The sequence below is a fragment of the Numida meleagris genome, chromosome 1 (genome assembly GCF_002078875.1).
Source record: "Numida meleagris isolate 19003 breed g44 Domestic line chromosome 1, NumMel1.0, whole genome shotgun sequence".
Taxonomy (NCBI): Eukaryota; Metazoa; Chordata; class Aves; order Galliformes; family Numididae; genus Numida; species Numida meleagris.
Window position 1 is genome coordinate 78,646,651 of NC_034409.1, and position 27,624 is coordinate 78,674,274.

The 27,624-nt window shown below is 48.5% G+C and overlaps 1 protein-coding gene and 1 long non-coding RNA gene across 5 annotated transcripts; one reads left to right on the plus strand and one right to left on the minus strand.

Annotated features, from left to right (window-relative positions):
• On the minus strand, positions 1-27,624 carry LOC110399421 (galactosylgalactosylxylosylprotein 3-beta-glucuronosyltransferase 1-like). Of its 3 annotated transcripts, none has more exons than XM_021398095.1 (6): positions 27,461-27,624; positions 10,610-10,758; positions 9,777-10,312; positions 7,908-8,204; positions 7,387-7,494; positions 1-3,356 (listed from the first exon to the last, which is right to left on the minus strand). In XM_021398095.1, the coding sequence occupies exons 2-5, from the start codon at positions 10,719-10,721 to the stop codon at positions 7,408-7,410; spliced, it is 1,032 nt and encodes a 343-aa protein (XP_021253770.1). In that variant the 5' UTR covers positions 10,722-10,758; positions 27,461-27,624; the 3' UTR covers positions 1-3,356; positions 7,387-7,407. The 3 variants fall into 3 exon arrangements, with proteins under 3 accessions (XP_021253770.1, XP_021253760.1, XP_021253754.1); XM_021398085.1 differs by having other exon boundaries at positions 9,777-10,315; positions 10,610-10,754; positions 27,461-27,620; XM_021398079.1 differs by having other exon boundaries at positions 9,777-10,315; positions 27,461-27,619.
• On the plus strand, positions 19,555-24,518 carry LOC110399436. 2 transcript variants are annotated; one of them, XR_002439201.1, is made up of 2 exons: positions 19,555-19,890; positions 24,235-24,518. It is a non-coding gene; the product is annotated as an uncharacterized LOC110399436 (long non-coding RNA). The 2 variants fall into 2 exon arrangements; XR_002439202.1 differs by lacking the exon at positions 19,555-19,890 and adding an exon at positions 19,988-21,089.

Consider the following 27,624-nt stretch of genomic DNA (forward strand, 5'->3'; position numbering starts at 1 on the left):
TACTATTCACATCATATTTAATAACGCTCTAGTACCATTCAATATAAATAAATAACCATTAAAAATTACTTCCTTGACATTCTCCTTCCTCTGTCAATACTATTTTCTGCAACAGGAAATGTTAGTAATATTCATTGGTTGGTGAATTGGATGGATTTTAGAGAACATGAATATCAGATACTAATATGCTAGTAAAAACCAGGCCCTGGGATGCCTGCTCTTTAAACACTTCAGGCTTGATGTGCAGCGTCCCTCCTTTATTGCACCCCTTGTTCGCTTTTCTTGAAGCTTGTAGCTCCTGCTGAGCTCTGCTAGCAAACAGCCCTCTGAACTTGTGCTGTCTGTCCTCACCTACCCTTTGCTGCTGCACCCTGCCTGGCAGCAGTCCTTGCTGTCCTTAGTCTGCTCTACAGGGTATTTGCAAAAAGAGTATTTGTACTAGAGTGTTCAGAACATCTGTTAGCCTGGAGCGACAGCTGTGTACAGTGACACAGTCCATACAAGGTCTCAGACCCATACAATTTAGCATCTGGCAGAATTTCCTGATTCACAGAATCCCTCCTCCATAGGGTCAGGCTGATGCAAGACTGGTGTGACAGAGCAGGTCTTGTGAGCTGCTCAGAGCAGCACTGAGTAACAGTGTGCTCCTGTCACTGCAATCTGGGGCCCCAGGGGGAAAAATAGGAACAATGATTTTACTTTCTTAAAGGGATGAAGTGAAACATCATCTCTAAAAGCACATATGCACGTGGGGGTGTCCTTTGCAATGGGAGCGAACCCTTGCTACAAACATCCACTGGCAGCGTCAAAATCCCAAGGAGGACACACTTGATAATGAAGGCCAGGGAATTAATTACCATATCCCCTCCTTTTCATACGGGCAGAAACCCTACCCATCTGGGAGGGGAAAATGGAAGATTATAAATAGACTCCTTTATTCCCTTGCTCTTTGCTCACAGACTAAAACCACAAAGAAGGGGACAATCTTCTATTAATGGTGAGTGGGATCTTTGAGCCAATCTTCCTACCCGATGGCCGGGATGGGTCAGCAACCCCCACTGGAGTGCAAGGCCCATTACCTCATGCAGAGAGGCCAGGGCATAAAGCTCTGACAAATGGAGAATGCAAAGCGCTTGGCAGGAGTCAGGCTTCCTCCATGCTGCCCAGTTCATATATGCCAGACGCCTGCAGACACTCTTTACACAAAGACCTTCTTAGGGTCACAAGAAGGCACAGTTTTTATGGCCCATTCAGTACTACTTCAGTGCTGAGACAGCTTGCAGGGTGGCCGTGCCACACTCAGCACAGCCACCTTCTCTCTGCTCCCTGCCTACTCCTTATTTTCTCATGCCTTTCTCCCTAGTGGGATGCATCTCACTCCCTTTGCCCCTTTCTGCACTCTAATCTCACTCCCATAGCTGGATGTCTGCATGCTCGTTCCTCACTAAGGGAACACAGATCAACAATCAGATACACTTCCAAGAGCCCCCCTTCATGGACGCCTCACAAGAACCCATGGGGACTATCTACTTGAGTGAGGCACTCCTTCGTACACGTTTTTACCTAACCGTGATCGCTCAGGAGCTAGAAACTTAGTGCCACCCACATTTCTCGCATAAAGGACTAACAGTTCCCTTTGCTGTACTTCCCTCCTTGCTGTGTTTCTGATTATTTTGCCAGCTTAGGATGCCATTGTAAAGAAACCCCAGACCACAAGAAGCATAAAGACATTCAGAAACGAATGCCAAGCTCTGCTGTTCTTCTGTGAGCATCTGGAGTTAGAGGGGAATTGTTCTTTCCTCATGAGTATGTCAGATGACCTAAGTTAAAAAACAAAGCGAAACAAAGAACAGGCAAAAAGGATTGCAGTATAAATAAATGAACAAATAAACGTCTCCTGCCAGCCCAGAGTTTCTTGGGCAGGGGGTGGTTTGATTGCTCATGATTTTTCTCTGGCTATCAAATCCTCAATGCATTTTGAATGCTTGAAGCCTTGTTCCTCATGGCCTGAGTGAAGATGGTTGGCAAGGTGTGCTCAGAGAGGTTTCCGGGTCTGTCAAGAGATCTTCCTGCAAAAGTCAGAGACACATTTCTCCCCATGCACACATGGTACAAACGCTTGTGCTTTCAACCCAGTGCATCCTTCCTTCGGTCCTCATTTGCCACCTGCTCCTCTTTAGGCTGCCTTTACCCAGGCTGTCCTCCTGTTTTATCAAGGGAAAGGAAAACTGTTCTAGATGACACTGTCTTTTTCCCCCCTTTCCCAGGGCCAAACATGCTATCACAGTTCAGCTGGAAGCTTGACAAGTGAAGTAGCAAATGTTGACATCTGTGTGCTGAAGATATGTTTTCTGATGATGATCCTTCTCCGCATTTCTTGATGTTCACACAGGAGACGAGTGCAAGCTCAGCGTTCCTCTTTCCTAAGCATTTCTCACCCACCTCCATTGCAGAAAGGTGTCTTCCTCCCTAGAGGTTTAGGAAACAACTCTGTACACGTGAATTGAGGCTACTAAAGTGCCTGAGGGTGCTGCAGCAGGAACAAAATTTTCAGGTCCACCCACCTCTGTCCCTGCTTTCTGCTCTCTGCAACGGGACAAGGAGGCATGGCCTTTGAGGTACAGTACCTGCCAGGTCACCCTGAGTGGGAGAGGAATTTCATCCAGAGGGCACCGGGTCTGGGAACTGGGACAGCATTTTCCAATACAACCTGCAGTTAGGGCAGTTCAAGTTCTCAGCTGAGGCACTTCTGAACTCCTAAACCCAAAATGAGGGCCTCCAGCACAGCTCCCTCCCCAGTACCGAAAGCTGATCCACATGTGTATCCAAGAGAGCGCCTCTCTCAGGCTAGCTTTGCTTTTAAGCTGTTCTCACTGGGAGCATACCTCAGACTGACAGATCCACATCTGTGCTTTTGCAACAACTCCCGTCCTTGAACCACAACGGCTCATAACTGCTGTCCCGAAGCTCAGGTTTCACAGTATGCCAAGAGGGATCTTCAGAGGCACCCGCACACATTGTGGTTTTCAGCCTCTGTGCTGGCACAGCAGGGAATGGAGACCGCATCTAAGACGTTTCCTGTTTAATGAATGGTGAAAAGCACAGTGCCCATAAGGGGAGGGAGGCACACCTCTCAGCCAGGGAATGGGAGCCAGTGCACAGAATCAAAGTGGAGAGCTGTAGGATCACAGGGACCGCATCAGCTCTGTCCCTGCTCATTGCCACCTTTTGGGCAGCGGGAACTGATCGACGTGGCTACATTTGGGGGCATTTAGCATCCTCCAGTGGTGGAACAGGCAGCGTGCACAGTTGCTGCGGCTGCTGACAAGCTTCAGACCAATCACTGCCCGCTGCCTCTGTCAAAACAAACACAAGGTGAGGTAAGAAAGAGATAGAAATCTCTATGTCACACCGTCCAGTAGATCAGGGCAGGACAGGCATTTCAAGAAGCACCATCCCCTGGCTCAGGTATTGTCATGGTTTTCTGATTTTCGGTTATTGGTACTCCACATCATAACATCATGTATTGAATGTACCTGGTTCTCAGAAGAGAAGGACTACTACATTCCCCACGGCACTTTGCTCCTCTGTTACCATTTTCCAGCCGGAGGGAAAAGATAAAAGCTCATAGTATAAAAACTTGCAGATCACGAGACCTCGTCCCTTTTTCCGCCCGTCTCTCGTCTTGGCAGCACCTCGCTCTCCAGCCGTCTTATCGTCGGTAGTAGAGTAAGGCCTACCTTGATTTTGGGGACATTCTCTCTCTCTGTATTGGATTTATCAGCTTAAATTGTAATTATATTGTATTATAGTGTGTTGTTTTGCATTCCAATATTTTATTTAGTAAATTAGTTTGTTTCTCCTCAGATTGTTGCCGCTGTTCTTTGCTCTCAGGGCCATCTCCCTACCCTTTTCCCCTTTCCCCTTTTCCCGGGACGTGGGCCCTTGGGTCCCCCGTCCCCTTTGTCACGGAATCGGGCCGAACGCCCGTAAACCGTTGACAGGTATACACTAGGCAGCATCATTAACCAGGCTTCTTAACCTTACAGCTGCAGGCTGGGGATACGGCCAAAGTGCTGTTTGTTCTATCTGCACTGCAGAGTCCTAGCAGGGATGTTTTATTTATGAATGAGCAAAAGGTTTCGAAGGATTTTTTTTCCCACTAAAATCATTATCTCAGCCTCTCTGGTTTTTTGTTTTGTTTTGTTTTTGTTGGTTTGTTTCTAAAGAAAGAAGGTAAGATTTGAAGAACCCTGTTCAATCTGTCTGGAAGCTCTGAAATGGAGGTGAGTTTCTTTCCCTGTTTCCAAATATCTCAAGGCAGCAGGAGTCCTAAGTGAGCTCTTCTCTCTCCGATAGCTGTAAATACACGTTAGCAAAAAGAATAAGTAAGTTTTATAGCACCAGGCTTGAGTGATAGTTTTCAGGGCTTTAGCAAAGAAAAGATACGGAACAAAATTAATTCCCATCTCCTGCTCACAGAAGCCAGAGTCTGTTTTTCTAGGGGTTCTGGTTTAAAAACAGTTTGCAAAGAGGTATACTGGGTGAGGTTTGGATCTCACCCAAGATCTTCAATCCCAACACATCTCAGATCAGCCCTAATGGTTCTTGGGGCGGAAAAATCAGAACTCTAGTGCAAGGAAAAAAAAATTCTTTTTTAAAGAACATTGAGCACTCCTTTTTCATTTTGTTGTCTCATGAAAAGGCAAACTGTGCCCCATGCCTTATTTTCCCCTCTCCAGAGATCTGCACTGATGGAGTATTCTCCCCATGACTCACAAACACTGCCATGGTTCAGCTAGACACAGCCAAGGGCAGTGGGAATGCAGGCAAAGAAGAAAGCAGGCTCCAGCTGGGACAAAATAACTACTATTTATGCAGTACCTGCTGAAGCCTGATCTTTGCAGTTTACATAATCATCAGATCCCTTCACAATGCATCTGTGGCAACCCAGAGAGCAGGTACGTGTGCCAAGAAACAATGTAAGTGGTCTAACTGGTGATTAATAGAGCACCAAAACCCACAAGCACCAAAGCCTGGCTCACGTCCACTGGCACTAAAGAGGAAAGGGGTTTCTGCAGCGTCTAGGAGTTACCTGGCCTGATCTGGTCCTCAACAAGGACAAGCTCCCAGGAGAAAAAGACAGAAGCATTCTCCCCATTGCATCTAACAACAGAACATTCTCAGTGGATGAATTATACCTCTTTTCTTTTCTCAGCACTTGCTCATCTAGATTGTGTCTGTCAGGCTTCTGAAGCTCAGCAGCCTGGATAGTAAGAACCTCCAAAATTCAGTATAACTGTCAGCAGAGGTGTCAATTTAAAACTTTACAAGGGGTGTGGGTGTGGAAGCTGATGATTTTGCTTGCCTGCTCTCAGCTGCATCCACTAAGCTTCTCAAGGCAGCACATTTACTTTGCAGGTGTCTCCTGGAGTGGATGCTTCCTGCCCACCTGGGTTAAAGCAGCTGCCCCACAGGGCAGATTATGGTGCAGAAAGGGTTGTGGTCATATTCTCCACTAATGCAAATGGCAAAGTTCCTTCAAAATACACAGAGCTGTCTTGGCACAGATTCTGGCTTGAGGACACAGGAGAGAATGGCTCTGGAAAAGGATGCTGGTAAATGAGTGGCAGTGTCTTGATCTCTCAGACTAGTCGGTTCCCTTTCCCACATCAAATGACCTATAGCGAGCCATTTCCAGGAGCATCTAGAGTAGGTGCTTGGCATTTTTCATGGAGGATGGCTGAGTGTCTGGGCAGGGAGACAGGATGAGGACAAGAAAGAGATACATAAATGCTGCATTCATTAAAACATCATATCCACTCTCTGCATCCGTAATGAAGCAGTTACCCCCTTCTCTAGCAAGTAGGCAAGGCAGGCCTCATCTGTCTGGGTGTTGTTAAGCCTGCTCATCCTTTACAGAGTTCACTGGAGTCCTTATGAGCAACTGCAGCTTTAGTCTACTGCAGACCCGGCATGGCTGAATCTGTAAAATGTGAACCCATTACTGCTAATGGATTGCACAGAAGCAAGGTTAAGAGAGGTGCTGCTGCCTAAGCATAGGTCTAGCATAATTTTACATTTGCTAGGATATCTGAGATATTCAAGAAAAACTGGCAGATATGATAGAGTTTGTGCCCTACAGAAGGGGTCAAGGGTCCCTGTGGTGGCACCAGGTTCTGCATTTAGGCAGCTGACTCCCATGTCTGCTGTCTGCTGCTGAATGCACAGGTGCTGGGATTGCTTTGCCCCTTGTATGGCTGTCACTTGGGAGATGAGGGGATAATGTGGAAATGCTGTAGGCAGCTACAAGTGATGCACACACCAGATCAGTGCAGAAGTTGAAACACTCGTGACTGCCTGTATAAAAGCTGTCAGTTTTGCTTCCCCTGGTACAGCTCAGATAAATACTGGGGTTGGGACTGAAAGCAGCCCTGGAGTATCTTCCAAAGTAGGAGTAAATCATTCAGCATCCTCTATCTGGACACAAGTACAAGTAATTACTCTGCAGAGTGTTACTCTGTAATAAGAGCTTGGTCCTCCTAAGTTGGCAACTTTTATTCTTTGGGGACATTTGGGGTAGGAATCTGCCAACAGCAGACATTAAGATCAAGGGGCATGACAGCTGACAGAGGAGGTCAGCTCCTCTGAAGCCTGTCCTTCATCCCTCTCTATTTCGAAGAACACATCACTGAACTCTTATGTATTCCTACCCTCACCTATGGAGGATGCCATAATCCCTCCTCCTGCTGATAACCTTGCTCTGTGAAATATGTAGGCAATTTTAGTGCCATCACTGTTTCTCCTTGGCAGCAGATGTATTCCTAGCTCTGGTAACGTTGATAACGAGTCCCTCAGATCGTGACAGTCTGCACAGGTTCCTGTTTTAAGATGGGCTCAGTGTCTCACCAACCCTTTCCTGCAGCATCCACACCATGATTGTTCACGTGAATAGAAGCTGAATGTGGATGGATGGCGCACTGCAGAGGTGGTGAGGCGGTGGGGGAAAAGCTCATCTGCAGGACAGTGATCTCCTTCCACACACTGCAGAACAACTTCCCCACGAAAGGGAGTTTGGACGTGGCAGAAACTGGGGAGCAAGGAATGTGGCCTATTTTTGCTGAGGGAAACCATGAGATTCTTCTGTTGTTTTTCTCTCTGCCTGTATGCAAGCAAAGCTTCCGTGGGGACTGCATAGAGGCTTAAATGCATATAGAATGCAGACAGACAGTAAAGATGAGGATCCACTTCTTGTGCAAAGGGTGACATGATAAGGGAGTTACTGGGGCTACCATACATGCAGTCTTTGAAGAAATAATAACAAAAATAAGGAAATATGTACAGACTATTTGCCTTGCCAAAACCAATAAAGACAAGGGTACTCACACTGGGGAGCTGTTTCTCTGCTTACACCTCCACCCTGGGGTCTGTAAATCCACGCTTGCCTTCATTAACCAGAGTTGGCCTCTCAGTTCTTGTGTGCCAGACCAACACCTAAAGGGAACCAAAAATTGTTCAGGGCTCTGATGCATGAAAACAGGAATGAAGACAGGGTCTGGGGGAGGCTTTACAGGTGTACAGAATGCTGACAGGGAAAAAAGAGCATTTTGGACCAAAACCTCACTCAACCCTCTCCCAGTTCTCAGTTTTAGAGAAAAAATCTTGGCATGAATTGCACGGAAGAGGCTCTTTATTAGAGTGCATGGCACTAGTTGTTCCTCAGCACTCACTGAGCTTCTCATCTGCAAAGCATTTGGCAGGCCATGCCCGCCTGGCACCGTTTGGAGCTGAGGTGTGCTGGCACAGAGCAGGCACAGGGAGAGATGAATAGGGCATGGCAGGAGGCCACGAAAGCTGCCAGGATCTAGAAAGGGGGATATATTTTCCAGGTTTCTTGTCCTGCTCACCTTTGTGCAGTTGGCTGCTTTGGGCTCCAGCCCATCCATAGTCACTAAATCCTTCAGCAGACTGGTTTCCTGGTAGCCTCCCTTAACTCCCTCCAGCTTGAAACTGGCTTGAGGCTTCTCCAAGATCAGCTTGATGCTGATAGCAAATCCAGCCATGTCAATAGCAAAGGGCCGATTAGGGTCAAAGACGGTTTTCCATCCCACCACCTTCCCAGCTGGGCTCACTTTTGGGGATTCGTACCGCAGCCCCCCAACAAACGCCACCGGCCAGACTGACACCCTCCTTGTGTAGCGCATCTGTGTGGCAGAAGGAAACAGTGCTGTGAGAATGCAACTCTATGATGCTCTTCCCAGCCCATTAGTATGCCATCCTCTGTTTTCTTTGGCACCTGTCCTCCCTTGTTGACTTCCTCTGCAATTGCATAGCTCTAGGCAGCACAAACTCTTGTTCACTCCTGTCTGTGCTGCTGTTTGAAGAGCTACAGTCTGCAAAGCTGCAAGGCTCTGCTTTGGCACCTCCTTCTCTGAGCAGCAAACTCGATGTTTTCTAGTGTCCATGTTTGGTCTCTCAGAAGAGGGAAAATGGTTTCAAACTAAAATAAGGGAGATTTACACTGAATATAAGAAAAAAGTTTTTTACAATAAGAGTAGTGAAGCAGAACCAGAACAGGTTGCCCAGAGATACGGTGGATGCCCCGTCCCTTGGAGACATTCAAGGTCAGGCTGAACGTGGCTCTGAGCAATCTGATCTAACTGTAGGTGCTCTTGTTCATTGCAAGGAGTTGGACTAAATGACCTTTAAAGGTCCATCCAACTCAAATGATTCTATGATTCTGTAAGAGGGAAAACCTGTGGTTTTCTGATTTCATCTGAACTTTTATCATTTTTTTGTAAATAACTCCACTCACTCCACCCTCATTCAAGTAATCTCCCTCCCTGACTGATGCATCTTTGTCCTCCTTTACTGCAGCTTTCCCTCACCCACTCTTCCATTCACAGCTACTTCTTAGAAGAGCAAGATTTTACTGAAATTGCCATAAAAAGTACTTGGGAATAAATAAAAAAGGATGAGCCACCTAAAAAAGTCTGAAAACTGGAAATGTGTTCTGAGGCGTAACATGGTATTTTGACTGGCATATAACAGCCTGGCTTAATTTGGTGACAAGGGAGTTTACTGAATAATCATTTTTGCAAGTTTGTGATAGACTTGGCATCTCACAAAAGCCAGGTTTCCAGCAAAAATCTGGGCAAGCTTCTGTGATCCCAGGGGCACAGCTGTGCTATGGTGGCTGGAACTCAGAAGGACAAGAAAGGAGAAAAAGTCAATTAGAAAGTCAGTAAACTGTTCTAATACCCCCTACCCATCACACCCCTACCAGTGCACAGATTTAAGCTTTGCCGGAAGTTTATCATTGGTGCTTATTTAAATCAAGTCAGCTCCCCCTGAGGAGAGGTACGTGTTCTGGGGTATATATACTCTGATTCCTATGGAAACAAATCTGGCAAAAGGAGTCTGCACTTGGAACAATGTTGTGTGAGTGGCTACTCACATCTGCAGCCTCCACCATGGCAGAAGTGCTCTTTGCTCTTTTAGCCCTTCAGAGGGTGGCTACTGGGTCTGCATAATTGTGGGCTTGTATGCTTATATCTGCCCTATACCCAGCTCCCACTGAGTGCCAGGAGAGAAGGGCTCCAGGAAGCTTGCCACAGCCCATAGCTCCCTGTTAATGACTGAAGTCCACATGGTAGCTCTGTCTCGAAGGTTAGTACAGGTAGTTACAGGTAGTTAGTTACAGGTAGTACCTGTCCTTATGAGGCTTTTGCATTTGTATTCTGTTTTTCTGTCCCATGTAATCTTATGGCTCTTACCTCTTCAAAAAGCTCCAGGCTGTAAGTGTTATCATCATCAGCAAAATACACTACCCCTTCTGGTGGTGCGGTGTTGCTGAAGCTGTCCCTCAGCCAGTGCAGCCCCAGGTTTCTCTGCAGCGTCCCCCGTGGGGTGTGGGATGGGATCCAGGACAGCCCTAGCTTCAGGCTCTTGGGAGTCTCCACATTGAGGTGGGTGAAATTGAGGCCTGCCTTCTCTAGCAGGTTGGACACTAGGTTGGTCCTTCGGGGTGAGTCCTCCACCACCACCCAGTGCAGGTTCTGTACATGCAGGAAGGTGTTCGCTAGCCGGGTCAGCTCAGCTTTTTGCACCGGCCGAGTGTAGGTAGGGGTGATAACGAATATGGTCGGCAGGGTGTCCGACCACGGCGGAGGCCTGGAGTACACATAATTCTGGATGACTTTAGGTGTCGCCCCTATGCTCTGCTGCTGCCGAATGCATGACGGGAAGCCTTCTTCTCTCAGTGCAGTTGTACCATTGAGGAGAGCTTTAGAGGTCACGTTCTCATCTGTGTCTTCTGAGACAAAAGGAAGGAAGGAAGAAGAAAGACATTACAGAACTGAGCACTCCTGAGCAGCCTGCTCTCCAGGGGATGCTGAGGACTTATCTTTCTGAACTCAGTGCTCAGCTTCCTCTCCCTGAAGCCAACCTAAGGAGCATGTGTAACATACTCTTAAGAAAAATGTGGGTGCCTACTGCAGGCAAGTTTGTCTGATTAAATGCATCCCACGAGAGCGAGTCTCCTATGGAGGGCTCACACAAACAATCGTCACAACCACAAGCGCACTGACAGCAGAGCTCTTGCACTTACTTCTCAGCAGGCTGAGGTAGCGGGTGGTTGGGTACTGGTGCCACAAGGTTAGGAGAAGAGCCCATGGCAAGACAATCAGGAGCGTAGTAAGAAGGTTTCGTCTTCTCAGCATGCTGCAGAGAGCTTCCAATGCCCAGGCATCTCTCTACCTTTCAGAACAGAGGAAAGAGTAAGAACTCTGAATTATCAGTGATAAAAAAAAAAAACAACAGTAGGAGAGTTAAGTCTAACAGGCCAAATAACAGACAACGATCAGTTTGCTTGAAGGGAAGCATGATAAATGTTGGGTCCAGATCCAGCAAAGTATTCATCTAAGTTTAAGTTTACAAGGAGCCCCATTAAGGTTACAGGTCTAAACCATCATCCAGTTGCCCTGGCCAATTTCTGTGCTACTGAACAGAAGTTTTTTATCTGTTTATGTTGCTGTAAAGCACCTCCTGCTGCCCCACAATGAACTCACTGTCCTTGACTTAGGGTTCACCTTGCAGAATCTGAGATCAGAAAGGACTGTTACTTGCTCCCTTTCCGGGGGAATGTTCATTCCTGAGCTTAGAGGCGAGCATTTAATATGCTTGTCTTGTAGACTTTTTAAAAGCTGTGTGCAAAACCTGCATTCCTGCATAAGCAATTGGGCAAAAACAGAAAATGTCAGGATGCCCAGCATCTCCTTCAGACCTGCAGTTTTAATTCATCCGCCCTATACAGATGCATTGCTGCAATCAGTGATGCACATTATCACACGCTAAGTTTTGCTTCAGTCACTCCACAGTGCTGGTGATGTTTGCTGCAAGTTTAATTATTCCACATCCCTTTCTACCCCTGGCTTGCTGTATTTGGCCACTACAGAATTTAGTTTAAATTACAGACTTCGGAATAATTTCTTTCTTAGTATTTCTGTAATGCACATGACTAAGAGATGTGAGGAATCAAAACAGTTAACAATTGTTTTCAAAGCTCCTCCTATAAGGTGAGAGAAGCTAAAGGAAAATAAAGAGAAATTAAGGACAAAAATATCAGGAATAAGTAACAAGAGGTGACTTATTTATAGACGGACCAAGCTACAGTAGCCCTGTGCTTGATTGTTCACAGTTGCTGAGCACCTTCTGCTCCCACTAAGTCAATAAGACTAATGAGCAGTCAGTCTGCCTGGAAATGAGATCCGTGGCTGGCCGAGGTAGGCATGCCTTCAACAAAGTACCCAGCATTAATGATTAGTTTGGAAAATACAGACTGAAGTACTTCTGCAGGCTATTTGTTCAGAGACATAACTCAGTATTGTGTAAAGTCAGGAGGTGATGAGGACTCCGTCCTGGCTCTCCTGTTTGCAAGAGCCAGTGTATGGTCATAAGAGCAGGAGATCCCAGAGATGAGTTCTGGAAGGCCAGCATCAAATGTGCTCGCCTAGTGCATACGGTGCCTTCTGTATGGCTCTGGCACAGTCAGGAAAGAAACATTCTCCTCCAGCTTCTAGCTTCTGCTTTAGTCTCTCTATCAGTACAAAATCTCCCACACATCAGCAAGCAAAGCAGTGTTTCAGAAAGAGGGATCCACTTCTACTGCTGCAAAACAGTGAAAGCACTGAACAGCACAGAGCAAAGTCACTTGTTGCCTTCTGAAGACTTTTTGCTTTCTCTCCAAGCAGGTTGCCTGATGTTTGATTGAGATACCCTATTGCTAGATTTTCTTCCTCTCTCCTTCTTGGTAACATCTGTAATCATTTTCCTCTAGGATTCCTTTCTGATGCCAAATTCTCCTCTTGGTGGTCTTCCTCCCTATCACAGTGATGCTCGGTAAGAGGCTGAAGGGAGTGTAAAACGTCCACTCATTTCCTGAAGAGAGATTCCTTTTGGGAAACTGCAGCCACACACCCTGGGAACTGGAGAGCTACTGTATGGCACAGCCCACCAGGCCCTCTTGCTCTCCTAGGCCAAGTGCAGTTTGAGGGAGGAGGTCTATGGCATCACGCTCATACAAAGCAAGGGAAGGAGGTTCAAAAGGGTTGGCTTTAAATTCCAGATCTGTAGTGGGCTTCCAAGGTGTACTGAGGGCCAGTTATCTAAAACTAAACTCTTCTAAGAGACACAGCACATTGAATGCAAAGGAAATTTCTTGCCCTGGATCCAGGCTCAGCCTAGGGGAAGGATTGTTCTTAGAGAACTGTGTGAGAAGAAACACAACCACCAGTGATAATCCTTAATGCTCCTTACTGTGTGCTCAGGGAACACTGTGGTGGCTCTTCATCTATTTTGAAGCTATGGAAAGCAGACTGGGGTGTACAGAAGTGCCACCAAAGAAATTCAGGCCCTAACAAGGAAGGAGGGCCCTGCACTACCTCAGAATGGCAGCAGACACGTAGGTCCACCCTGGCTCCTCACTTCCTCTGGGATGCCAACGATTACAGATGGCCCTGCACTAGACCATGCAGCCAGTGTTTCTTCCCTTTGATAAAAGGCCTTAATTACACAGGCACAGTTTCTGCGCAGCTCAGGTCACTCCTGGAGGGAAGGAGAGGAGGTGGCGGTGGCAGCTGTGTTACCAAGAGAGTACAGAGGAGCGCAGACTCCCTTTCTAGTTCTTTCTCCTCCTCCTCACATCCAGCCCTGTTCATGCTTCCCAAATGCTGCAAACAAGCAGAGATGCTGCCAGTGTGTGCAATTCCCCCGGAGCTCTTATTTATTTCTGCGTGCACCTCCTCTCAATTGCTTTTCTGCAACATGCAGTGCTGAAGAAGTTAAGCCTCACACAAAGCACCAGGTTCCCTTGTGAACCTCACAGGGGAGTCTGACTTTAACTGCGTTTTCAGAAAATCCACCTTGGGATATGATATTTTCTCTTTAAGATCTTACCTCCTCTCCCCTCCTGCTCCCCCCTGCATCCATCATGCCTATGCTCTTCTCTGCTCCTTTATATGTTTTTCATCTTTCTTTTCTCAGTCTTTAAGAGTTTTTCTTCTTCCCTGTTTCCAGGACTACAAGAATGCCCTGCTGATACTTTTAGCCTTTGTCTTCTCTCCATCCCCACACAAAGATCTTTTGCGTTCATTTGTCCCACGTGGAATATTTCCCTCAAACTGTCCATTAAAGCATCAGCCCATCCTCTTGAAAACACAGTATCAAAACCCAGCCAAATGCCAATGCCTCTGGGTAGCTTGCTGATGGCTCCAGTGGGGCTTCTGGAGGTTTACTGCACATATTTTTACCTACATTTTATAATTAAAAACAAAGTCCCCTAAGTGGCTCAGATTAATTGCATGCCTGGCTGGCAGGCATTACCCTGTGCTTTCTTGGCACAACCAGCTATGTTCCTTCTGGCTTTAAACCCATTCAGAGCAGATCCCATTAAATGAGAATCAAGATCACAAGAAAAATCTGTGATCGCCTAAACAAATCTCCAGCAATCAGCCCGTAATTCCTGGCTCTAAGCTGTAGAGGGCAGGGACTGTCTCTTAATGTGCTTGCACAGTCCTGCACTGATGCCAACAGGAGCCTTTGGATGCGCCTGCAGTACAAATATTATTGATTGTACTCTCTCACTGGCTCTTCTCCTCCCTTGCTATTTCCCCTGTCCCGCCTATTCCCCTTTCTCCTCCCTCTTCTTCTTTAACTAGTGTCTCCTGCAGCCCTTGTTTGTGTTACACACCTGTAACAACGTTAGCTGGTTGTTTGATGGATGCCTTCAATATGCTGCCTGTAGCCTTCTTGAGCTGTTTTCCAATTACACATCTCTCTTCTTAATTTCATCCATCAATCTTTTGTTCTCCGATAAAAATAAACACACACACACAGAGCACAAAGCTGAGCATGATAGGGACAAAATGTTTCTGGTGCTACTCTTGGCTCATGCTGTTTTGTCAGATTGCTCAATTCCCGGGACACAACAACATCCAGTCTCCATTTAAGCCCATGATGAAGGTGGAATTAATCTGAAAGGACTGGGGAGAGAGTAAAGAGAGAAGCACACGGAAGAGCCCAGCCCCAGCTCAGATTCCCCAGACTGGTGTGAAGAGAAGCACGATCTGACCGAGGCTCTAAGCATCACACATGACCAATCCTTCTGTGTGTTAATATCACACGGAAGTTGGGAACTCTGAGATTTCAGTTCTGCTCCCTGCCTGCCCGATTCTTTGTGAGACTGACTCCTTTCAAAGAGTTTTCTGCCCAAGAAAGATGATTTCTGCAGCCTCTGGTTCAGGGCAGCCAGTCTGCATGACCCAGGCTTGCAGCCCCTGAATGCTGGACCAACCCCAGTCCTAGGACTGCCTGGCTGTACTGTGAGACACAGGCTGTATGCTATTTTCCAAAAGGGACAAACTTCACAGCTCCAATTGTCCCTAGGAACATCCTGCCAAACAGCCTAGAGACTTTTTTAGGCAAGCACCCAAAGCAAACTAGCTGCAGCTGTTTGCAGCCCTCCCTCTGTACCCCAGGAGGAATGAACAAAAAAGGATGGGGATGTGGGGAGCAGAGAGGGGCAGAACCAGAGCAGAGCTGCCCGCAGGGTACAGATGTCTCCTCATTTCATGCGCCAAAACTGTCAACAGAGTTTTGAGTTTGTTTTGCCTGCATTTTGCTGCCTCTCCCCATCAGCCCCTAGCCACCTTGAGGAAGTCCATGCAGATTTCATGAGTTCCCTAACTCCCGGTGTGGGAGATGTGATGCTGAAGGCAGAGCGGGGAGCTTTCAATTATTAATGAGAGCGACCTCTCTTTAAACAAGGAATGCATAATTCATGGCAGTGCCGGTATTTGTGGTGATCAGCAACGGCTCTGTCTGTGCTTTGCTGAAATCCACAGGAAGCTGCTGTCCCCTCTCCCGCAGTCCCTCGGGTCCATCAGAGCCTTCAGCTGAAACTTCAATACTGCTTAAAATCGCGACAAGCGAGGATGCTGCATCGGGCAGCCTCCTCCCTGTTACAGATGTGCTCAATAAAGTGGGAGGATGGATCCAGGGAAGCACAGAGGTGGGTGGAATGGGTTATTGCTCTGGGATAAGCAGGGGTAATTACTGCACAAGCACAGCCACCACAGGACATTTCTCAGCAGTGGGACTCCGGCCCTGAAACAGGCCTGCAGGCACGGCATCGGTGCTGGGCAGGAAGGACAGATCTGAAAGAAAGCACCTACAGGCTCGCACCAGCAGCACTTCTTGTGGAAACAAGGGGAAAAGGGAGGTTTGCCTTTCTTCTCAGGAGGTGGCATTTTCTCCCCTAACCTTCGCTGGAACTGGGTGACTGAAAAGCAAAGAAGAGACAAAATCAAAGGAGAGACAAACCCCAGAGAACTGCGGATAACAAAACAACACAGGGAAGGACGGCCAGGTCCTTCCTCAAGACAGGATGACCAGAGCTACCAGCAGCTGTGGGATTTTGAGGCTTGAGCTCATCTCTCAGCACACAGGCTCATGCAGGGACAACTTCCCAGGGAAAGTGAGTCACCCCTGGTGAAACAGCCACCCTTCCCAAGCCCCCGCTTCTTCCTCAGATGCAGCGCAAAGCTTCGTCGAACCCTTGCCAGCTGCAGTCCCTTTGCCATATGGGACTGCAGTTAATTCAGCCCAGAAGCCGGGCTCATACTAGGGGAACTCGATGTGTATCCTCCCTTCTCTCCACTGCCTGCATGAATCCAAATCAAGCATCTCCCTCCTGCCCTGGAGCCGTCAGGTCTGCAGACAGCTGGGCACAGTGTGGCTCCTCAGGGCACAGAGCATTGCCCTTGTCCCTTACCCTAGGGCTTGTCTCTAAGCCAAGCGGTCATGCTTTATACCGGCTTTTGTTCCAAAGTTAAGAAAAGCAGAAAGCAACAACGAAAAAAAGAAACACTGGGGAAGCTAATTAAATCTGCTGGAGAGGTCCCACGGGAGCCAAGACATTGGAGACAGCTCAGCCTGTTGTCCCCAGGTAGATGAAGGGTATCCAGGCACTATCTGGGCTATCAGCAGGAAGGGAGATAACCCAGTTCTGATATAGACTAGACCTTGAACTTGTCTGCTAAGCTCAGCTATGCAGGGAGCCTTAAAGAGCCTAAGAAAGGAGGTCTAAAACAGGTTATTTTTAATCAGCCTGGACCCAAATGTCCTTCACAAGCAACCCATACATCCCGCGGCTGCCTTCTCCGAATGTCAGCGAGGGAAATCAACCCAGTTCTGATTTCCCTGTGTCTGTGCTGCTTGTTCCTGAGCAGAACTGTAATCCAGGGGTGCCAGAAATACCCAGGAAAAGATTGGCAGCTCGGGCCCAAACAGAAGCAGGAAGACCAGATGTCTCCTGGGGAAGCCAGCTCCCTCCAGAAAGACCTATCTGTGTGGAGCTATCCTTTCCTGAAAGGAGCTCGCGTATTTACACTGCGACTTCTCTCCCCTGCTGCTAAGCACTGGCAGAACCGAGGTCTTTTTTAGGCAATGATGACTGTCATAAGAAAACTATTTCAAATGTACTGGCGTCATTTATACCAATATCTACATCATCGAAAAAAAAAAATCCAAAAAGAAAAAGCTTTCTTTTTCCAAGGAGGCAAAATAATTCTAGGGGAGTTAAACCAGTAGTGAATTGTTTGACAGCATCTGTGCATTTCATCCAGAGCTCTCCCTACTGCGTTAACAACTGATGCCTGTTTCGGCAGGAGTGGGAGCTGTCATTTTACAGGTTTCTTACAAAAGCAGAAAGGAAAAACCCATGGTGTTTGCTTCCAGAGCTCTTTCAAAGATGGAAAGGAATTACTTTTTCAGAGAAAAAGGCAAAAGGCATTATTTGAAAGATAATTACATTTCACAGGTGCTTGTTTGGGGAGAAAAAAAATATCGCCTTAATCACAAGCTCCTTGTAAGGATAGGGGGCCCAAAGGCCAACACTGTTCCTCTGGTAGCAGCCAGGATGCAGAGACAGGCTTTGATCTTAGCTGTGTGTCAATATGACATCAAATGCGGACCTCCAGAGGAATGCACAATCACTAATGCATGCTCTCAATTGATTTAGACAGCTCGTTTTCCCCCTGCTTTCAAAGGCAACGTCAAAATGCTCTTTCCCGCCGGACTTCCCAGCTGCTCCTAGGGAGGGTAAAGGAAACCAGAAGAGAAGCTGCTCTGGCTGAAGTTGTACTGCAAATGAGCGGAACAGCCTTTGTGCCACTTAAAACGCACTGGAGATATCTGCTGTCTTCCTCAAACCGGAGGGAATACTGACATTTTAATGCTTGTATGTGTGCACCCTTGAAGAAACAGTAGCTTTCCTTTGTGCTTCGAAACAACCACAGACAGACGATGTGTGCAGTGTACCTGCAGCAATCCCTCAGTTTTTATTTGGGATTGCTGGCTGGATTACAGAACCAATGAAAGCACCATGAAAACAGCGTGCTGCTGTGCTGGCCACCCTGTAGATTATAGAATCAGTCACAGAATAGCTTGGGTTAGAAGGGACCTTAAAGCCCATCCAGTTCCAACCCCCTGCCGTGGTCAGGGCTGCCAACCACCAGAACAGGCTGCCCATCCAGCCTGGCGCTGAACGCCTCTAGGGATGGGGTATCCACAACCTCTCTGGACAATCTGTTCCAGTGCCTCATCACCCACTGAGCAAAGGATTTCTTCCTAACATCTAATCTAAATCTCCCTTCTTTTAGCTTAAAACTACCCCCCCTTGTCGCATCACTATCAGACTATGTAAAAAGTCAGTCTCCTTCCTATTTGTAAGATCTCTTCAAGTACTGGAAGGCTTCAGTGAGGTCTCCCGTGAGTCTTCTCCAAGCTAAACAAGCCTGGTTCCCTCAATCTTTCTTCATGGGAGAGGTGCTCCAGCCCTCTGATCACCTTCGTGACCCTCCTCCAAACCCACACCAACAGCTCTGCATCTTTCTTATGCTGGGGCCCCAGACCTGGACACAGTACTCCAGATGGGGCCTCATGAGAGCAGAGTAGAGAGGGACAATCACCACCCTCTCCCTGCTGGCCACCCTCCTTTTGATGCAACGCAAGATATGGTTGGCCTTCCGGGCTACTCCTGGCTCACATCAAGCTTCTCATCCACCAGAACCCCAAGTCCTTTCCCATGGGATAATGTGGAATGGATGCGAACCAGCACTCATGCACTGCCACCAGAACATGTGGGCATTGCTGAAGTTAGAGATGGAATGAGAAGAACAGTGCTTTGGTCTCCCTGATGGACATTTCTGCTGTTGCGGCTCTCTGAGCTGTGTGAAATACGCCAGCTCCATAACTAGTGGAGATGGCCCAAAATGCTAATTTTGGTATTTTCCTCCGAATAAATCTTCAGCAGTCATTAGATCTGCCACTTGCTGTGTGGCATCCGAGTGCCATGCCGATGCTTTTAAAAACAAATGGAGAATGAAGATATAAAGTGGCACCTAGAGTATTTTCTTTTGCAATAGATATACGTTATGGTCCATCGCTTGATTTGTACTTTAAATGTCACAGTTGATCTGTACAGCTTGGGTTTGATTAAAAGAAAAACCACGATGAAAAATAGAGAAAGCTCCAGTATTTGTCCTCTGCCTTTTGTGGGTGAAATGAAAGGAAGAAAGGGAGTGAAGGGAAGAAGTGGCAGGAAGGTGATGGCTGGCATCCTGCTGACATGTCCTGTTGTCCTTCACTGTCCCAACAGAGGGGCTATTGCCACTGGACCATAAGCAGGCAACATCCAAACTGGGTGCCAGGGCATATGAGGTCAAGGGATCCATATACGACTGATACTTTCTACTTGGGAGAAAGCCAGCAGACCATTCAGGACAACAGTCAAAATATCTAAATTATGCACCAGCTGCCAGAAAGTCACCTCACATCTTGATGTAAAGGAGTTTTTCTTTGTGCAAAGCATGTCGAAAAGCAGCTAAGCAGTGGATGCACGTTGATGAGCAGATGGAGCTGAGGAACAGCAAAAGCCAAATACCCCTTTCTGACAGAAATGCAATCCTTTCAGAAAAAAAAGGTGCAGATTTTGGTTTCTGTTTTTCCATGTTGCGCATCAATGAAATGAAAGAGATTTGTCTGTTGGGAAGGCAAAGAAGGCTGCTAGGGAACCGAGGAGTTACAGTCTCACAGTGCAAAGGAAAAACAAACTCTGCTCTCTCTTAGAGCATATAGGGCTTGCTCTCTGTGCTGTGTTCCTCAATTGCAAATGAAAGCAGCCTGGTTTGGAGGTGGTGGTTGCATGTGGTATCTACAGATCTTCACTTGAGAAGGAGGTTAGCCTACGCCATATGTACCTCCGAGATCATTTGTGAATTTGTGTGCTTCAGGCCTGGATGCAGTGAGGGGCTGGCACTACCCTCTGAGATGGTAAGTTGTTTGCTCTGCCTGTCCCTTCAGCTTGGAGCATGATCTTTGCACAAATACCAGTAAGAAAATGCTAGGAAGGGCCTCTCCTCAGCTCTTGCCTTTGCACTTGGATGCTGCTGAAACACCCTCCTTCCCAGCTCCCTTCCACATGGGGTACCAGCTGGCCTTGGGCAGAAAATCTGAGGAGCAGTCACTTCTGGCTGGCGGGAAGAGGTGAACTTGGCATTTCTGGAGCCCTTCTTGGAGCTCACTTCAAAGACAGATCAGGCTGCCCTGAAACATCAGGCCAGATATAAAGCAGCCTCTCACTGACAGAGATGGGCTGCTGCTGTAAGTCTCAGAGGTGGATTCGAATCTCTCCAATCCTGTGGATGAATCTGCCTCTCTTTGTGTTAGAGGAGGAAGTGCCCTCTAGTTATTTAAAAGCTTGCTGAGCATCAGGTCAGTGAGCAGGCTCCCCGTGGAGGGCAGTGCTGCTAGCTGTCATACTGCACCACCAGAAACTGGATCTCCAGAAGCTCAGGAACGGCTTAAAATGGGCGCAAACTGTCTTTGCTGGACTAAGCACTTTTGCTCCCAGAGTGCACTGTTGGTTGCTTTTCACAGTAGCCTTCCTTCACTGGATTCTGTACATTACGTGACTGGTGAACGGTCTTTTCTTTCTTCCTCCAGTGAAGAGACTTCACTCCAGCTTACTAACTTTCTCCACACAGAGGGATGCTGGGTGTTACCCAGACTGAGCCAACCCAAGAAACTGGCCTCCTGGTTCTGCTGCTGTAACTAATTTCTAGGCCACGTGTATTTGTCATCTGATGCTTAGGTCAGGACCCATGCTGGGCTCAGGAGAGAAATAGCTAGTATCAGATTTTAGCTGTCTGCTAAGTGGTGTGCACAGGGGAGTACAAAAGGGCAGAAATCACATCTAGAGACTATTCTGCACCAGTGCTTAACAGCTACAGGGCTTGGTTTGGCTTCTAGACAGCTACAATCCCAGTGCGGCTTGGCTTACTGGGCTGTGAACAAAACTTGCTGATGGCAGCTTACCTAATGATGAATGGGATCCCCTGAGTAGATGTTGGCAGGAGGGTTATGGGGGTCCTCTGCAGCATTCCCAGAAGAGTCTTTTGGTGGGATGCTACCTTTGTCTAGCAAGGTAACGCTGCGACTGGGAATGCAAATGGGGAGACTGGTCCTCACAGGTAAGCAGTACGGGATTTGTTGTCAAAGCGGGGGACAAGAGAAAAGAGAGTCATCCCCCTAGGCTTTTTGAAGTCTACTTTTAGGAGCAAATTTTAATTACCTTTTCCCAAAGAATTCTTGGGGGTAGCCTATATTCGTCCACAGAAGTCTTCCCACTGCAGAGGTCAGCGGTGATGAGCAGATCTTAATGAAGCACCCTTAATGAAGCCCTGTGCCTTCCCTTGTAACGGGGCTGCTGATGCGTATCAAGTAATAAGAGATTCGTTGTGTTTTCCTTAATGGTCCAGGAATTCTAACATAAAAACTAGAAATGTGATTTTTGCTGTAAAGAGAGCTCCTGCTATGGGGAGCAGGCACACGTGCCTGGGGGAGGAAGAAAACTTGCTGTGGGCCCTGAAGCAGAAGGATTTGCCAACTTGCCTTTGATGCTGCCCAGCCCAGCCCCACGATTCAGCTTGGCCAGGCTCGTATTTGACTTCAGCAGATGCTGTTCATGGGCTTTGTAGAGGTGCTCTGGGATAATCAGAATTTGTTTTCTGTTTGCTTGCTAATTTGAGACCCTGCTGTGAGATTTGGATGTTTCTGAGCATTCTATATTAGCCTTAATGATTAAAAAATTATTTCAATGCTTAGTGAAGAAGATGCATGATCTATCACTGCAGCCGCTTAGCAACAGGACTCATTAGGACATGTATTAGTGCAGAAAGATACCCGTGCCCCATGTCCTCTTGGAATGACTATCTGCTCATCTAAACAAGATAAAGGCCTTTGCTGGCCTCCTCCGAGGCCAGAGGATAAAGCACTCAACTGTGAAACAAGATTTCTCAGTTCTTTTTGTAGTAGCTTCAGCTATGTGCATGTATGTCAATCTGGGCAAATCATTTCACCTGCTTCAGTGCCTCAGTTTCCCCACAGGTAAGATAAGCATAACAACGTATAAGCACACTGGAGAAATGACTTTCAAGTGCCAAAGCTCATTACAAACCAGGCAAAGCAAAACAACAACAAAAAACAACCACAAAACAAACACAAAACGAAAACCCCTGCAGTGAATAAAAAGTCTTTCAGCCCTCAGGCCTGTAGCTTATACTGACCACACAGCATGTGTTGTGCTCCTTCCTGAAGCGCAATGAGGTTAGCTAATTACAGGGAGAACAAAGATGTCCTCCTAGCCTCCCAACACCTAACAGTAGCCATGTAGAGGTGTTAAAATCTTGTTATCTGGCTCAAAAAAAAAAAAAAAAATTCAGGCAAAGCCTGGCAAGTTTTTTTTTTTCTAGTCACTCTTCACAGGGCAAAGAAGGCGTGGGGCTGTAAGCAGCAAGATGTTATTTTGCTCACAGGAGCACTGGTAAATGCTCTGTTTGAACTGAGTATTTGGTACATTTTATCTCCAGTCTTTCATTGATACTCTCAGGCAGCACCACACTCCTTATGAGGAGGGAGAAGTGGGTATAAAAGGAGTCATTTTGGTCCACAGTGTAAGAGCTGAGGTGCTCTTGGGCATGTGGTTGGGCCATTGAACTTCATACCTGACAGAAAGCAAGAGGCACGGTCAGAGCATCTGAGCCCTCTCTGAGGAGATTGCCAATTTTGCTTTTTTTGTGTGTGTATGATCCTGCCTTAAAATTGCAGGAATGTGGCAGTACAGCACTGGCACTCTGATTTGTTAATTCCATCTCGTCCCACCAGCCCATAAAACAAAAGCATCTGTGTTTGCTCACGAGGAGCACATGAAGGGCCTCATTCATGTTGGAGGTGGAGAGGGAAGCTGGCAGATAGAGGCAAGCCATCCGCGCCTCCTTCCTTTTCACCTTTGTGTGAATTTGGGCTGGGGGAAGGGCGCTGGGAGGTGGAAGGCAGAGGGAGGGAGAAAGTGAAGGTCACCCTCATGGTCTCCACGGGCTGCTTGGCTGGACAAAATGGTGGCAGGAGAGGCCCAAGGAGCGCGCAAGGCCTCTCAGTGGGGCCTGCATCCCCACAGTGCAGGGAGGACTGGACGGTTGGATCCATTGCTGCCACTTGGGCTCACTCAGCTCTAGCGGCAGCCTTCACACAGGCTCACCCTCATGCACAGCATTCCTGCTGCTGTGGTCACAGCTTGGCCTTTAGGGAGGCAAGTAGTCACTCCTGCAGGGAGCCCAGCACTGCTGCCTAGCCCATGCTATGGACATAAGCAGAGAGCAATACATTACATCTGACAGCCATAGGAGAAATAGCCCCTTACCACCGTTTACAGCATGCTTTCAGTATGAAGAAGGGTCAGCGTGAGACAAATATTAACTGTCCTACTTTACAGGGCATTGAGGGGGAGAGGACCCAGCAACCTCTGCCTGTGATGGGCTAGGATGGGTTGTGCCACTCCCAGCGAGAGGTACCAGGGGCGTTCTGTCCTGCATGGAGCACCTTGCTCAGACCACTTCTCTACCCCTGCCCTTATAGACAGCATCTTCCGGAGCCAGGCTGCAGTGCTGCACTGGGAGCATCACTGCAGGGCAAGCAGAGTCTGGGAGCTGCTGCCTGCTCCTTGGCTTTTCCTCCAAGCCCTCCCACACCAGGATTGCCTGGGAGCGATCCTGCTTTGCTAGCAAAACGCGGTTCCCATGTGCTTCGTACTCCCACACGCAAACCCATCGTGAACTTGCAGAATGAAACAACGCTGCTGCTCTACAGCCGTGTAACCAGAGCAGAGATTGTTTGACTGCTAACCCCATCCAAGTAATCCCAGCGCTCTGCTCGGCAAGAGGCAGGTTGAATTGGGAATAAATGCCCACATTTTTGTTGCCAAGGGGTAACATCCAAAGAACAGGACAACACAATTTTCTTTTGTAATGCAGCATTATTCATAAACCAGCACCGCACAAAGTTGCCAGGCTGCTGGCAGCCTCTTAAAAGCAACAGCAGGGGAAGCGGCAGTGTGAGCACGGCTGGACCAGCTCACATCTCATCAGAACTTAACCTGAACCCGCTCCAGCTGATGAAAACCAAGCCTACGAGTGCTAAGTGTCAGCATGCAGGCTGGAAAACACATATTTTTTGCTTCTGCACAGAAATGAAAATAGGAAATGCCCTGGTGATCTTCGCTCGAGCATGTCCATCTCCTCTCACTCTTTGTCTCACATTGATCAATGTTGTCTGTTTCAGAAGGGACAAGAAATCCTATGCCAGACATCTGTGAGAGGTTGAAGCCTGAAGATTTAGATCTATTTCAGATTGACTGTCCTACCCAATGATGAACGATCTATTATCCATCAAAATGTCTCCTCCTTCCTGAATCCTACATACAGCATCTGCAGCACCTTGTAGCAGCAAGTTCTGTATGTCACTATGCACTGCATGGGAAAATACTTCTACCACCAAAGTGTTACCTTTTGCTTTTTCCTGACTGCAATCCAGTTCCTCCAGTAAAAAAAGTAATGTAGAAAAGATACACTCTCCCTGTTTGACAGAACTGATTGATTGCTTTGTTTTTCACCCCTCATTTTCCTCCCTGAGCTAACTGGCCCCATCTTAAGGCATATCTCTGTGCGCATAAGGCACTTGCAGGAATATGTACTCAGAGCAGGGACAAACAGCAAGCAAAAGCTGGGGTTACAAATCCCAACTCTGTGTCACAGCCCTGGGAAACCATCCCTCCTGGGTAAACTTAGCTCACATTTTATAAACTCGAGGAATTTGCAGAGTGCACTGCTTTTATCTCGGGGAGAAGGCTTTCAGTGGCCCGTGCTGCACGGTGGAGGAAGCCAACAAGGAGGCCGATTGAACACATGGGAAAACAGGCAAAGCAGATAAATGTGAGCTTTTAAGGGAAGACCTCCGGGAGCACTAATGTCACTTGAGAGGGAACTGGAAGAGACTTCTCAGTGCTCTTAATTATGAGCCTGCATAGCTTAAAGCAGCGTGAAAGGACAAAGGAGCGAGTTCTTTACGAAGTCACCAACCACAGGTTGCAGTGCAATTTGGAGGCACATCGCAGCCTGGAGGGATGGTTTGGGGGTGAGAAGAGGGTGATGCTAGCCAGAGGTCTCCTCTGCATGCCGTATTTCATATTCTGTTACATCAGCAGTAGGTTTTAAACCGCAGTCCCGTCAGGCTGAGCTTTGCTTCTCAGAGAGGCAGCCACTCCAATCCAATCTGACCTGGGGCTGTCCTGGCTCTGATGCTATCAGCTGCTGTATAGAAGAGGTGGTCATACTGACAAGCAGCTCCGCATGTGGGCAAGGAGTGCTCTCCATCACATGTGCAGAGCACCTGCAGGTCTCCAAACAGGGAGCTGTGGGGTGAGCCTAATGCTGATCACCAGACAGAGAGGCCAGGCACACAGGGTAGAGGGATATGAGACTTTGTCAGGGCCCTGCAGCTGCGTTGGACCTGGTTTCCAGTCTGCTATATTAACATCTCATTAGGCTTCCTCTATTACAAGGAACTGTTAAGTACAAGGAGGAAGGGGACAGGTATCGTCTTTCCTGCATACATCCCGCAGAATAACGGCAGAGCTTTCCCAGGGCAATTCTGCACGCTCAGTAAAGGGAATCTTTGGAGCCTATCAAATCCACCCTCCCTCACAGGCTTGCAGCTCTCTGCTCTTCCCCAGCAGGGGTGTGTGGGGCATTGACCTTCACCAGGGACCGTGCTGGAAAAGAGGAAAGGAAAGCAGCTTGGGGTAAGGCTGGAGCGAACCCACTCCTAATTGGCACAGCTTTGCTCTCAGGCACTGAGGACAGATCCTGGGCTGCCTAGAAGCAGAGGGTCCACCTCCAGCATGGCACAGGCAAGGAGAAAGGGCGCTGGGTACATGGGATGCACAGCCTCGAGCTGTCCAGTGCTGCCTCAGATGCTCTGCTGGGAAGATACCACAGAACAACACTGAGTGCTGGTCATAGAGATGCTCCCAGTTCACAAACAGCATGTAAATTTAAGGCAGTATGCTCTAGAAGTATATTCTCTCTTGCATACATTTAGCTACACTACAGCTTTGTACAGCTCCCTAGGCAACAGTCTTCGTAAATGACACTGTAACAAAACCCAAAGGTGCTGGAGCTTAGCACGCTGAAAGCCCTTTCCACGGGAGTGGGAGTCCCCAGTCCAGCTGCTTTGCTTTCTATCCCATGTCTTACATATCTTGCAAGTCAGGCCGAGGCCCTTCCCTGTGGCAGTGGCTGCGTCTCAGCTGCACTCCCTGCCAGCTGCTTGGACCACCATGGAATTGCAAGGTTGCCTGAATCGTTTATCAATTATTATAAGTATTATTACTATTACACTGCGTGTCCCTCCAGCTGATGGCTTCCAGGAAATGATGGAGCCGGTCCCGGAGAGAACTGTCCTGGCCCCTCACCGTGCTGCAGGGCACAGTGGGAAGAGGCTGGGTGGCAGAGAGTTGTGATGCGGGCTTCCACACACAGCACCTGCCTGGCAACCTCTGCCACCCCAGCCTCATCCCCAGCAGCCCCAGCAAGCGGCCTCACTGCAGAGCAGTGGCAGCCTCCCTGCTGCTGGAATCCCATCCTGCTGCTCTGTGCAGCCACCTCCCGACTCCTCATGTGGTCCCCATTTCCAGCTTTGCCCCACGCTCTCCCACAGGGACAGATGGCACCAACCTCACCTTCCATTTTTTGCACCAGATGAGATTTGAAACCCAACTCAGGCAGGTGACCACAGTAGCCCGCACACTGCTGTATTCCCTGCATACATGCCCTGCACACTGAGGCCTCCTTGGCACGCAGGATGCCAAAAGCACCTGCAGAGGCTGCATCATTTGCGCTCCACCACTTGCCGGTGGGGCTATGAGAGTTCCACATCGCACCGTGGTATTAATTGCTGGGTGCTGCTGCTGTGCTAGGGATGCTCGTACTGACCTGCTGAGCCCTGCACCACTTATCCCGAGTGTGAATGGGAACTGTCCGTGCAAGGCTGCCTGAGGAGGTGCAGGGGGACCAGCTACTTCTCCCCAAACCTGCTGGCTGGGGAGCGCTGCCTTTCCTCTTCCCAGGGCTGGAGTGACAGGAGAATATGGGAATAAAAAGGCACTTTCCAACTCACTCAGCAGCACGCACTCCAACTCCGTGCTCCGCAGAACCCATCAGTGCACCCCCCGGCAGATACCCCTGTACATCACCGGCCAAAAGCTATCCCGGCCCCAAATCCCGCTTGAAGGCTCGGCGGAAAGCAGCAGAGACGCTCCGCAGCCTCTCCACTGCCGCTGCCGGTGCCTCGCTCGTTCCCATGGAGGATCCCCCCGGTTCCTCCCGGAGATGCCCGAGGGAAGCGGGCAGCCGCGGGGACGCAACCCGTCGGAGGACCCCGACGCGCCTGGGACCGCAAGGTCACCCCCGCTCCCCGGCGCTGCCCGCAGCCCGCGGCGGGCGCTCACCTGGCGATCGCGGTGGCAGGGCGGCAGCGCGGTACCGGGATGCCGCCGGCGAGCATCGCCCGCCGCCGGGCGAAGGAGCTGCGTCCGTCCGTCCGCCTGTCCGTCCGTCCGCCCGTCCGTCCTGCCGCCGCGGCGGGCAGCGGGCCGGGACCGGCCCGACGGCG